General features: G+C 36.9%; 1 protein-coding gene across 11 annotated transcripts in view; it reads left to right on the top strand.

Annotated features, from left to right (window-relative positions):
* CCSER1 (coiled-coil serine rich protein 1) overlaps positions 1–13,654 on the top strand; it is a 617,316-nt gene that overhangs the window by 102,020 nt on the left and 501,642 nt on the right. For all 11 annotated transcript variants that reach the window (XR_012055746.1, XR_012055747.1, XM_072928594.1 and 8 more), the window contains one exon: positions 11,982–12,075. Coding sequence is in view for 9 of the 11 variants with exons in the window: in XM_072928594.1 (XP_072784695.1) it covers positions 11,982–12,075 (94 nt within the window). In the remaining 2 variants the exon portion in view is untranslated. The remainder of the gene's footprint in view (positions 1–11,981; positions 12,076–13,654) is intronic.

Genomic DNA, 13,654 nt, shown 5'->3' with positions numbered 1-13,654 from the left:
GTAGTCTTCATGTAACTTCTGCTGCCTGATTTGGGAACCTCTTTACTTCTTATTTTACACTAAAAGCAGCAACAACTAGGAGAAAGAGAAAAGCAAAGAAGCATCTTAAAAATAGGGATACTGACCAAGAAGGAATATGTCACTGTTTTGGATGTGTGAAGATGTCTGCTAATCCTTGTAAAAAGTGATATTGGAACCTGTTGACTGAAGTGAGGTTAGAACCTGGTTGAGAATAAGTAGTTCGTAGTTTTAACATTACTAATATTGGTATAGTGCCATTATTCCAGAATAAGATACTCAAAAGTATAGTAGGAGTACTTGCTCAGTTTTGTGAACATTTCTAAATAATGCCAGTCTGCCAACTCTAAGACATCAAATACTTGATGTTTAATACTTCAGCTTATTCTTAAAGTCCTCACTATATAGACATGGAAGACTGGTCTCATTGAAGAGACTAAGGTCTTTTTAGTATAAATTTCAAAATTGTTATATGCTGAATAAGATTTTGTGGCTGGTATTCTCTAGATGAGTTTATTGTGATGGACCTACTGAAGCTTAGTGCATGAGGATTCATCTCATTGATGTTACGGGATAAAAAACCTGATGTGCTGAGCAAGTCTGGGTTTTTGTTTTTTAGAGTGGGAATGAAACAAACAGTTTGTTGTCTGAACCTATAAATGCCACTGTGCCATTCAAATCAGAAGACTGTGTTTTACTTAATTCTGAAAGAAAATGATAGCTTAACCTGTGATCATTTTAAAGTCTAAACCGTTGACCAAGAGGCTTTTTTTAGGCTTCTTAGCAATTTGCCCTGAGCACCTAGCTGTTAACAAATAATGAGAGCATTGATTTGATGAAAGGAAAAAAAGTCCCAAACTGGAGCACATTAGACTATTAAATTAAAAATTTATTCCAATTAGTACTGGGGGACTGCTTTCTGCTGTAGTAAATTAGGCAGCTGAGAATTAATGGCAAGTGAAAATCATTATAATGACAGTCTTTTTTGGTTAAGATTTGAGAAAGTTTCTGACAGTTTTACCATGACCTCAAAGAGTTTAAATTGCTCTCTAGACTGAAGATGCATAAATGTTGATTAGTGAAAAAGGTCTTTGGAGTACTTCCTAGCAGAGCTGAGCCTTTCTAGGCTGAGGTTTAACTCATAAGTGTAATAAGCCACCCATTTCCATTTGTTCAAACACCAGGCTTGTCACATCCTCAGGACGAAGACTTCTGTGACTTCATATATGGTACTTATATGGCAAACCAGAGAGCCTTAAACAACGAAGTTGCTGATTCAGTTCCTGCGTTTTTTTCACTTACTGTCCTTCTAAGCCAAAAATGTGCTATTTCTTTGTTATTCCATATTATATGCACATTATTTCTGTTAAATTTATAGGAAGAATGGGAATTGTCAAAGAAACACACCAGATACTATTCAAAAGCAAAGCCACACAGTGAACAGAAAGAAATGGAAACAGAATTGAGGGTAAAAGACCCATAAGCAGAGTGAAAAACAAGTTCTGTGCTTTGCTTTGTGGTAAATCCTATACCTAGTATTTTAGTATTTTTTCTTCTGATCCAGATACTGATACAATCCCTACAATACTTATATGACATTTGGACCCCATATGCATGTATATATAACATACGTTTTATGTAACATTATTATTTGAACTTCACTGGTTAGAACGCATCAGCAACTACATTTTCTCGATGTGATAAGCCTGACATCAGTCTGGTTTTTAAGCTCCTATATTGACTCAAATTACTGAAAGAGTGGATGTCCTGTGAGCAAGTAACAGTGTGTGAGGCAATTAACATTGCTGAGGGTTATGTTGTACTTAAAATGAACTCTGAATTCATTGCCTTACAGAGGGAATCATCTTCAGCCTCTACTTTAGGCTCTGATGCAGTGCTGAAACTAGGACTGTTGTTAGAGTAGGCTGGACAGATGGGGGTGCCCAAAAGCTTTAAAGCTAGCCTAATTATCTTCCCTGGCCTTAGTTCAAGGTGTGTTATACCTCTCCAAGAGTGTTGTGCTCTCAAGCCTTTCTGCTTTGCTCTGGCAGGGAGATCACCCTCTTAATATACTGGTTTTTTTTGAGACGTGAATGCTGCAGCACAGCCAGGTTCTGATGGTTGTTCCTAGCTGGCAAGGTGAGTGGCAGCTTTGGTGCAGTTTTGGTCATCTCTGAATTTGGACATAAGAGCCAGGTGAGCCCTGATACCCACATACAGTGTTCTGCTGTTAAGCTGGGATGCCTGGCGTGCCAAATTTTTCTGTGCAGGTGTAGCACCTGTGTAAATAATGGGAAAGAACTGGTCACTGTTGCATACATATTGAGGCTGTTCTTTCATCCTGTGGTCTAGAGCTAAATATTTGCTAGAAGATAATGCAGATGTAGATACTGAAAGAGATAGGTGTCTTAAGCATCAAATAATTTTGAAAGTACAGGGGAGAAGTAACAAAGCCAGTCAAATGGCTGCATTGCAGGGTTTCCAGCAAGTGGCTGTGGTTTCTGTCTGTGATTTCGATAACTCTCCAAGATGGGATGTTGCATTTTGTATTGCTGCTGTTATTCACAGTTTGTAATGCTTTGCCTTGCTTCAAGTTCCCAATTTGCTATGCACTCGACTGTACTAATAAAAATAAAAAAATCTTTCTTCTGGACCAATAATTGACATTACAGTTTTTCTTCCAATAGAAAAAGAAAAAATCTAAACAGAAACTGAACGAAAAAAAGTGGAGAAAAGTATGCAGTAGTGGAAAAATGCCATTTGAGCAGAAGAATTTCTCAAAGAATGCTATAAACCCCTGTTTACCAGAGCAGCTATATGCTGAAGTTGCCATGGAAACGGAAAAAATTCAAATATTATTAGCCATAGCATACCTGTTATATATTGCATTAATGACATTATACCAAAGGGTCACTTGTGTTTTCATCTACAAGGCTCACTTTTCAGTGATTTATCACCAATATTAGAGGCTAGAATTTAAAATTAGAAATTGAAGGTTCAGCCTTAATTGGCTTATTATAATACTGGGGAGGAAAAAAGTATTTATTTAAGTCATACGTGTAGAAGAGTTTTGAGTTTTTGATTTTACAGAAAGTTCTTAGTATTTTCTTAGAAATAAAATCATGCTCAAGCCATAAAACAGATTATTCTCACTTGACATCCAAAGTTGCTGACTCCAACACTATAGCTGATATAACTAGAACTGGAACATTCTTTTACTGGCAAGGAAAATCAATCAGTTCTTGAACTTGCTCTTTACCTGTTTGGGAAAAGAGTTTGAATTCAGCTGTGTCTGCCAGATGAATGTGACTGGTGCTGGATTGTGGCAATAGGTGAATTGTTCTATAGTTTGTCAGAACAATGATGTTCCTCAGATAAGAGTTTGACAGAGGAGTGGTAGCGGTTTGTCATGAATATAAATACTGAGGTTCTCTCTCTTGTATCCCCTGATATTAAATTTTTTTCTTTTTGGCACTCAGATTCTCACTAGTTCTATGGCTATATTCTTTTTTCTTCCCCTCTCTGTACCACTGGTTGAGAAAAGGCAAAAATAGAATTGAAGTTCCTTAGGTGTCATAAAGCAAATTTTGACCCTTTAAATATTGACTGAAGCACTGACTTGGGTATTTTCAGGACACAGACCAAGTTTCAAGTGACAGAAAGTTTAGATGTAAGTTATGTTTGTAGTTTGAGTGATTTTGGAAAAAAAATAACTGACCAATCCATAAACTGTTGGACACTGTTAAGATGTACTCACATCTCTAAGGTATATACAAATAAGCTTCACAGAGTGGTCTAAATTATATCTTATATAAATGCAGGCTAGAGATGCTTGAGGAGCTTTTTCTGTGTTTGGCAGAAAAATCTGGTGAAAGTGTAGCAAAACTACACAAAGCTGTCTTCTGATAATGACTGCACTAGAATGCTTGCATAATGCTTTGCCTATTACAGAAGCTGTAAAAACATTAACTAATCCATAAAGCAGATTACATGTTGCAGGTATGTCCCTCTGCTTGGAGGAAAGCATATGTGTGTGTGAGTGAGGAGGAAAAAGAAAAAGTTATTAAAGGAGGCTGTGTTTGGTCCCTTTAAGCCTTATTGCATTTTTTTTTACTGTATTTTCATACTTTCTTAAGAGTTGTTTTTTTTTTCCCCTAGGATTCTGTAAATGAAATTCCAGATTGATGTATGAAAAATGTATACTACTTTTTGAACACAGAAAATCCCATTGTCTTGATTCTGTTTACAAGCAAAGTGAATCTCAACCCTCTAAAATTATTTGAAAGAGTGGTGACCATTCAGTAAAGCATCTCTGAGAGTTTTTTCTTTTTTTTTCACTGATATGTTTCTCAGGCCTTCTGCTGCATGGGAGCTTTGGCACATTTTCAGTGTGGCTTTTACTTTAAAAGTCTTGACACGTAGTGAATTCAGGGATAGGTGACTGCTGTCTTTCATCAGGTCTATCAAGAGCTGATCTATATCTAGGGTTGGCTTGAACATGGGTTTAGAATGCTAAGATAAATGCTTAAAATGGCTTAAATTTGCTTAAAATGGTATAAAAGTAAAACTGGAGGCCACCTGTTGCCTCCCAGCTTTCTTCAGAGCTGTTTATCTGTGTCTGTGTTGCAGGTGGGTGTGTGCACATAGCTGTATATGTGTATGAATTAAAGATGGCTGCTGAACTAAAAAGGGGATTGTTTAGGAGATGTGGAACAATGTCAGTCTTGCTGGGATGGTCCTTGCCATCGTCCTCACTGAGTCTGTGGAGACCAGGCTTCTCTCTTTCAAGTGTTGGAAACTGGAGCCAATGTGTGCTGCTTCTTCCTTCCTCATCTTTGCACGCTTGTCCTTGATGGCTTTGTCCTTGTCAGCCTCCACCCCAAAAAGGAAAGGGAAGGGACTCTCCTGTAGGTCATCTAATTTTTGGAATGAGGATTAGTTCTGATTCCCATCGCTTGTCTCTTCTGCCTGTCACATCATCTCTGTTATAATATTTCTGAGGTTTTTTTGTGTGTTTAGCTACACATGGCTTGTGCAAATACATCACTATTCTCTGTTTGAGTCTTTGGAACAATTCATATTCCTGTGCTTAGCAGTGTTAGAAAATACTTTTGTTACCAGTTGTACTAAAGGTGGCTTTCCTGTGCTGCCAAAACACTGGCTATTGCCCCTCTATTTTTGGCTGACACTGTGGCAGGACAGTAGCACAGGCAGGTCCTGTTCCTCTCAGCAGCAGCTCTTGGGCTTGGTTGCATTCCCCTTGTGCGGCTGCAGGGAGCTGGCTGGTTCTGTGGCACAGTGAGCCCTGCGTGGGTGAGTGCCAGCCTGTTGGGAGACTCCATCAGTTAGAATCACTCAGCCAGGAGGAGCATCATTGCAGACATTGATTTAATGCACAGAGAGAATCGAAAGAGCAGAAGCACCAATCAGGTGGAAAGTACTGCTCTTCCTTTACACAGCCGAAAGAGTGCACGCAGAAAATATTTTGAAGAATAGCATGATGGATCTGAGCTCTGTAGTTAGACTGTTCCCTCCACTGCTAATTTTTTGTCTTTGGTTCTTAAGGGCACATTAATTTATTATATAACTGGATTTTCACATGTTAGCTACAGAAGATGTTTTTGCCAAACATGGCAAGATTTATTTTTTCTTTCTATAGTCTTCAGTTTATTTGTGTAGGGAATAATACTCTGGTAGTGCTGTTCAGGAGAAAAGAACTGTTTTAAGCTGCTTTTGGTATATGAAGGTAATCCATAAGCTTTACACTTGATGCAAAGATTTTCAGGCTGTTGGCAGAGATTCTATATTTTTAAAAGTTTTACTGTTTGCTGGATTTCATATACTTTCATTTTCCCTTTGAAGTGTGTGGGAGAGAGCAGAAGGGGAAATACTTCATTATGTCCATGAATTATTCAGGTACAGTTCTAGCAGCTAACATTACTTTAAATAGCTCAAGGTCTTTCTTTTTCCTTGAGTATGTCTCAGTTTTCATTCTTATGCTGATTGTATGCCACGTTCCTTTGTTGAATACAATTTTGATGAAGTACTATCCTTTGGCAATCTTTAGAAATCATTTCAGTCTTGAAATAAGTATTTAATTCTGTTCTTCTCCAGCATCAGATATGCAGTGACCCTCAGCTGATACAGGTGAATTGTCATACATGTGATTTCACAAAAAATCAAATTATTCTCCCTAGAGTGTGTTTTCTATATACTCTTGCAATGGCATTGATTTGAAATCGCCTCCCACATATATTTCTGCCATGAAAGAAAAAAAAGGAATCTATAATATTAGATATTAACATTTAGTACATAATTTCAATGGTGAGGCATGAACATTAAATCCTTGCATTTTGGAAATATCCTTCCCTCTCCTACCAGTAATATATATATAAATTTGTATTTAGAAAATAGTTAGGAACAGTAGTGCAGAGGAAGACAGAAAGATGTCTAGAGGCCAACATGAGAGGAAAGGAAGGCAGAACAAAAAGTGAGTTTAAAATATAGTTCTTGTGTTTCTAAAAATATCTTTGAAAATCCAGTGATTGCTGCACAATCACTTATGCAAATGAGACCTTTGCTATTATTTCTGGGGGGGAAAAAGTGTTAAAAAATTATTCCCCTGTGATTTAGGGCTTACCTGGTACAATCTGAAGAGGCAGTGGGGCAGAATTACAGACAGTTGAATAAAAATGTATCTGTATGTGTGTGTGTACAAGACTCAGCTTTCCAAGAGGGGATGCCCATGACCAAATCTCAACCGCTCAATTTAGTTGGAGAAGCAGTGAGAATTTTGCAAGGCAAGTATCCGAGAAAGTGCAGTGACAAAAGAGTGTCAAACTGAGCAAAGCTTGACCAAAAGATCCATTAAAGATTGAAATATAGTCAATATGTTCATGACAGTAAGATTATGGCAATGTATTTATAACCAGAGTTAACTTAACCAGTGTGTATTTTCTTCAGCTGTGGATGTGTTTGAGAGAAATTTTTTTGAACTGAATAATTGTGAACATGTCAATGCTTCAGTCTTGTAGCTTAAGGTGCTTACTGGACCTCAGGTTTTCAAAGCCCTTGAACAATCTCGGAGCAAATTGTCAAGATTTTGTTGCACTAACACAATACAGCAATGAAATGGAAATCTCAATTTGTGTAAAAGAACTTGGAGATAGCTGGAAAATGCAAGGTCCCACATTCAGTCTGTGTGTGGTAACCAAAAACACTGGTCAGTAAAAAAGAATTGCATCCCCTTGCTCAGCAAAGCAAGATTTATCAGGGCTGAATCTGTCTCAAGATTACCACTATAGCACTTGAAAAATATACAAAATTTTTTTTTAATATCATGTTTACCAGAGACTTCATGTTAATTACAATGAAATTACAAAGTAAAAGATACAGCATTCCAAAAATGCTGGTAATGACAGAGAATCTGTGTCTGCAGCCTTTGGGACCTTGCTGTTACTTGATTATTTCAATTGTTTAGGTAAGCAAGAAGTCTAGAATAAAGATATGTGAAAACCTGAAGGAATGAATCTTTTGATTGGTTCCGTTGATTACTGGCTGGTTCAAATGGGAACATTTGTTACCTAAACTGAATTCTGCATGGGTTTAGCCTACTTGGTTTATATGTATTGTGCAATTAATACAGTTTTGCTTGGTCCGTGTGGAATTGAATTACATTGCCTAACAAAATAATATAGATTAGTTTATTTGCATATTTCGTATTTATTTCATATGTGTATTTCATTGCCATTTTTAAAAAACAGAATAGTCAATTTTTAGAGGACTACTGTAATTCCATAAGCAGTAATTTGATGAGGTATTTATACATGTAAGTTAATTATTTGGAATAATAATTAGGAAAAAACACCCCATAGTAAAGACGCCTTCATAAAGAGATATTATTTGCTTTTTATTATTTAAAGCTGAATGGTAGATTTGAGACCTGTTATCTTAGGCATTTTATATATATTTACTGCTAAAGCTGCTGTTATTTATTCCAGCTTTCAGACTAATTTTTAGTGTTGTCTTCTGAACTGAAAAAGTAATTAAGGTATAAAATAGTTTAGGTATAAATTTAATTAAATACTTTGCTATTCTGGAAATGGACTAAAATGTATGTATTATGCACTAGATTTTTTTTCAGTTTCTGTTCTTAGGGAAGGAAACTGGGAAGAGAGAAAGGATATAGGGAGGGTACTAAGGTGTAGGAAGGAAATCCTCTTCAACAAGCCTGAGTAAAGTTACTGGCTAGGGGAACTGTGTGCCTGGTACATCTCTTATTGCTGAAAAGTTTTAGCTGTTTCTGTACTATACCCATGCAAACCACTGGGTATCTTTTGATACTAAAGCTGTTCATAGGTCATATAACTTAAGAATGTTAAGGAAGTTGTAGCTAGGCACAGACTAAGCTGAATACCACTGAATTCACTGAGTCCCATGTAAGAGACGCAGATCAAAATAGCAGTTTGTACTTCTTGTGGTTGCTGTAAGAATTTTAAATCTGAAATTTGTTAATAAGTTATTGATGGCTTGAAATATTTTAAGATTGGCATCCTGTTCTGCTTATTGGGTATCAGTCACATCCTGGACCATTGTATGAATCACTGCCATTTAGTCTGAGTTTGTGATGTTTAAATTACTGCTGAATAATTGTGTGAAAAGAAACTTCTTAAAATAACAGTGGTAATCCACCAACTCAAAGGTGGCAAGTATGGTTGGCGAACAGAATTTTTTAGTTTTTAAACCGGTTGCAGGCTGTGTTGACCAGAAAAATCTGAGACGTGTGGGTAAATGATTGGTTGTGTTCCCATGCTTTTCTCACAGGTTATGATCAACTTCCAGATAGACTAGAAGAAAAAAGCACCATCGAGTTAATTTAGAGTCTGTTATGAGTCTACAAAATGGTAGTAGAAGTGAAGCACACTCTGGAAGTAGGCAGTATGGCTTCAGGCTCTGAAGGCCTATTATGGGGTAATAAGGAGCTTTTTGCTGCAAGGTTGTGCCTCAACTAAATGGTTTGTCTCCTAAAGTAAATAAAAGGTATGCCACCCTAAACAGACAATAAATGGTTCCTTGAGACTTTGATGGAAGAATTAATTTCTTATTTTTTATGTAGCAAAGGTTTGAAACTTCTCATTTGGAATGCTCTTTATGACTCAATCTCTCTCTTATTTTTTTTTATATTTAATTGCGTTGTTCTTCAAAGACCGCCGTGGCAGTGGTGAGGGGAAGAATTGGCAAAGGGCAAGAGATATTAAACTTTAAAGGAAATTACTGTTTTTGCTGATTATCATAGCAACAAAGGAGTAATGAATCCTGGTGAGGAGTCAGAAGGGTGGAGGACGTTGGTGTGCACTTGCAGCTTTATTGCTGTGCTGTGCTGTGACATTGGGCAAGTCATTCTGAGAGTTCAGCTCTCTTATTTTCTGATTATATGTTTTCAGAAAATAGTACTTAGTTAGAACAGCCCTGGGAATCTAACTAATGCTCTCTGCTTGGGTGAACTTTTTGTGTTCCCGAGTTCATTTTTGGTTCATGTCCATGGAAGAACTCTGCCCACAGGTGGGACATCAGAGCAGGGAATCGGCTAGACTGCCATCGCTGACATCCTTGGAGGGGGAGCAGCTCTGTCAAGCCCTTGTTCTTGCCATGATTGACAGTGGCTGCTCTAATTTGTTTGGTCCCAGTCCTGTGATTTGTCCCTTTATAAAGAGCAAGTGAACTCCGGGGAGCAGAGGGGAATTCCTGTTCCCCTGGAGGAAGTACTTAAGAAAGAAAAACCAGGGGAGGCTTTTCTTTGTCACTTTATCATGCCTGGTGTTGTTAGTGCAGTTGAAGGGGCTGTAGGAAAGGGAAGGCAAGGGGGTCAGAGGTGCTTTGGAAGCGCAGTTGGGAGCCCTCAACTCAGGTGGACGGGAAGAGATGTTGCTTTGTGGAGCAGGATGTACATCAGCCTTGCAGAACAGAGAGGATAGATGGATCATGGTTTTCCTCCACTTGGAATGTTACTCAGGTGGTGAAGAGCTTCCTGAAAAGCAGTAATAAGCAGGAGGAGAGTTGAATACAACTTTCTTTTTTTTTTTTTTTTTTTTTTGTCTCTCTTACACAGTTCTTCAGCTCTTCAGTTTAGAAAATTGTGTTTGTGTTTGTTAATTCCAAATCAGATGGAATTTGTTTCTTGATGAAGGCTGTGAGTCACTATGTTTTTGCAGGCAATCTCCCAGGATTTCAGATCACACATAAATTACTGCACAAGATGTAGGAGATGCTCAATTAGCACAAATTCATTGTTCCTTGCTAGTGCAGCTTATAAAAGGATGCTCAGCATTAATATCCATGTGGATTCAGTTGGTCAGCTGTAGTATAGACAATAATTTTAAGGTGGAGAACAAACCTGTGTAGTCCAACCTTTTTATCTTTTGCCTCTACTGGCATGAAAAGCTTTTAGGTGTTGTTTAAAAATTGCAAGGATTATTCTTCTGGATGATTTCACCAATTCTTTTGTTACATTGAACAAACAATATGTAAACAAAGTATGTTGTGCATTCTGAGTTTAAGATACCATTTGATTAAGCTTGAGTGCATAATAGCATTTTCATTTAAAAAGGGAGCAAAAATCTAGTAACAGCATTAGCAGTGGCTTCTGTATCTCATAAGAAGTCTCTTGTGCTGATGGTAAGTCAGGGAAAGAGTGCAAGAAAAAGTCATTGTGTTGCTTGTATGTTGTTTGTGAAAGAGTAGAAAACAGAATTTGAAGAAATAATTGTTCCAAAGGGTTGAATAGGTGCAAGTGGTGAGTAGGAATAAGAGGTGACATCTATTGTGATGGGAAAATACTTTAAAGAATTAGAATGAACATAAATATATGGTTGGAACTGAAGTCAAGAAGGGCTGTAACTAGTTTAATGTATACTGCTGCCATATTTCTCTACTTTGTATACAGCAGATTGCTGTGCAGAGATCTCCCAGACAGTTCAATGCTTTGGGACAATAATCTGTCCCCTTATCACTCTGATTTGTTATGTTACATTGGTGTTGGGAGCATGTGCAGTGCGTAGGGTGCCAGCATCCATCCCATGCAGTATCTAAGGATTTACTTGCCTGTAGATGGACTGAAAAATTGAGCCCTGCAATATTGCTTGTTGATCAGCAAACAAAATGCCAGCTGGAGTAGGCATTGTATTAGCTTTGGTTAGGTATTGGTGACTGTGGAGAAAATCTTTGTATTACCACATCAAAATAAATGACCATAAAATAAAGTACACATGGGCAGAAGATGGATAATTATTATCCCTGTCTGTACACCTGCCTTAGCTGTCTATGGTTAAGACTTGGCAAACAAATGGTAATGGGGACCTAAGCAGCTACACTTAAGAGTCAGGTTTCTTCTCTGTCTATATGAGCCTTTGCCACCCACATAAATACTTAAAAATTGACAAGTTGATAATTCATGCCTGAATTTCCTGTTTATGCTAAATTTGTATCTCTTTATCCTTTTGATAAATAAAACAATAAATCTCTCTTCAAAGTATATTAGTAAGGGCAGGCAGTGCTCAGAATTCCAAAATTTAATAAAAAAGCATGCACTGATATTTTTATGTTGTGCTAAAAATAACATTTTATTCTTTATAAAAAATTATGCTTAAACTTGGAAAGGCACAAAACCACCACTGAACAGTAAAAAAAAAAAAAAAAAAAAAAGGTAGATGGTATTACTTGTACTTCTGGGGTTTTTTGTTAAATATTTGAGGTCCTCTAAAAAGACAATGGTGACAAACACGTTTCAGGTTGGACAGTTGTTTCATAATGTTTCTCACTGGTCTAATGTTAGCAGAAAGCTTTTCTGTAGCTCCTCCTTAAACATGTTTTCAGATCTGATTGGAAATAATTTGGCTAAAACATCTGTCTAAATGTTTCTAATGCTTTTTTTTTTTTTTTTTTTTTTTTTTTTTTAACTGTACTAGGATGTTTTGAATAACTTGGGTTCCTGTGAGTTGGATGAAGATGACCTAATGCTTGACTTGGAGTTCCTGGAAGAACAACATCACCAGCGTTCTGGTAAGTCAGATAAATGCTGTCTGTCTTCAGTGAGGTAATGTTATTCTAGGAATAAAAAGTAAATATGTTTAGTACAGTTACTTGGAAATAAAAAGCAGTCATTTTCTTGGAAGTATTAGAGTGGTATTATTTTTTTAAAGTTATTTCTAAATGTGTTTGTAATTAATCAGAAAAATGTTGTTTACACAGCACTTGGACTTCATATAGTCAGTTATGAAATGGAAGAGATTTTTACAGCTACAGAATTCAGTACCAAGGGCAGACCCATCTGTTTTGCTAAATACTTAAAATGATTGCTGCCTACCCCAGGCGCTTAACAAAAGAACATCAGTGGAATAATTGTGATCACATTTTGCATGTGCCAGTATAATATTTTTCAAATAAAGGAGATATGACTTGAAACATGAGTGTAACTTGATGGTTTCTCTCATATTTGGTTAAAGCCTTGTTCCACTGCCTTGATTAATAGCAATAAACTATTGCTATATACTTTGTTTATTACCATTTTATAATAGAATTATGCAAGGTAAATTATGGGACATGTGAAGAGCAATTTCCTTTGCTGGGATGTGGACAGCAGGGCCTCGTCTGTGAACAGAAGTCCTGCTAACTCAGCAAAGTTTGGAGAGTCTTCAAACAGATGTAGGATTTGTGCTTGATCCCAGGTAGAGTTCTGGGTTTGTACTTTACTTTGATGCTCTATTTTGACAGTGTGTGTTGAAGCATGAGGAATTCTCTCCTTCTCTTCTACCTGCTGCTTCCTGATCCCAATTTTTCCATTCACCCAAACAGATGTCCATGTTCTGCACATTCTTGTAGACTTAGTGGAAATGGAGTTTTTGAGACATGTTCTGGCTGGTGTGGACCATCTTCAGTCCTGGTCCCTTCTTATATGCAAATTTAGTAATGGTTGCAGATAAATTGCTTGAATTGTGCTCCTGTTTCATATTTTCTGTGTATGATTATTCTGTGAACATATCTGAATTATCTCGTTGATAATTCTGTTTAACCATTGTACCGTGCTTTTAAACCTGTTTGCATATCTACTTTTAGGATAAAACAGATGTTTCATTTGCTTAGTTAGGGAGTACGGAGAGTTGCAGCAGTAATATATGCATGATTATAGTTTTCTAAATTATTGGAAGCTGAACTCCACAGAAAAGGCCCTTTCTAACATATTCTGAATATTACTATTAACTTTTTACAGAAAGTTGAATGATTGGTTAAAGAAATGTGGTTTCAGAAACAAACATTGCATTTCATAAGAAACTATGTGGGGTTCAGACTTATTTATTCCCTGGACTGGTTGGAAAGGATTGAACTGGCAGAACTGTTTTCCATAAATAAACTTCCCTGATGTGTTGCACTTGGCCTGACCTTTGTTTTCCTTCTTTTTTTTTTTTACAAAGCACTGAATTAACAGTGAAAGAAAAGTTATGTCCAGTATATGATGACAAAAATTTTGTAGCAGCTTCTAGAACAGCGAAAATAATAATGTCTGAACGACGTACTTGATAGAAAAGTAATTAAGATGAAGATGTGATATGACACATAATCTCCCTGCTCTTGGCTCATTATC

This window comes from Taeniopygia guttata, chromosome 4 (genome assembly GCF_048771995.1).
Source record: "Taeniopygia guttata chromosome 4, bTaeGut7.mat, whole genome shotgun sequence".
NCBI lineage: Eukaryota > Metazoa > Chordata > Aves > Passeriformes > Estrildidae > Taeniopygia > Taeniopygia guttata.
This window is presented reverse-complemented; position numbering and strand designations above follow the sequence as displayed.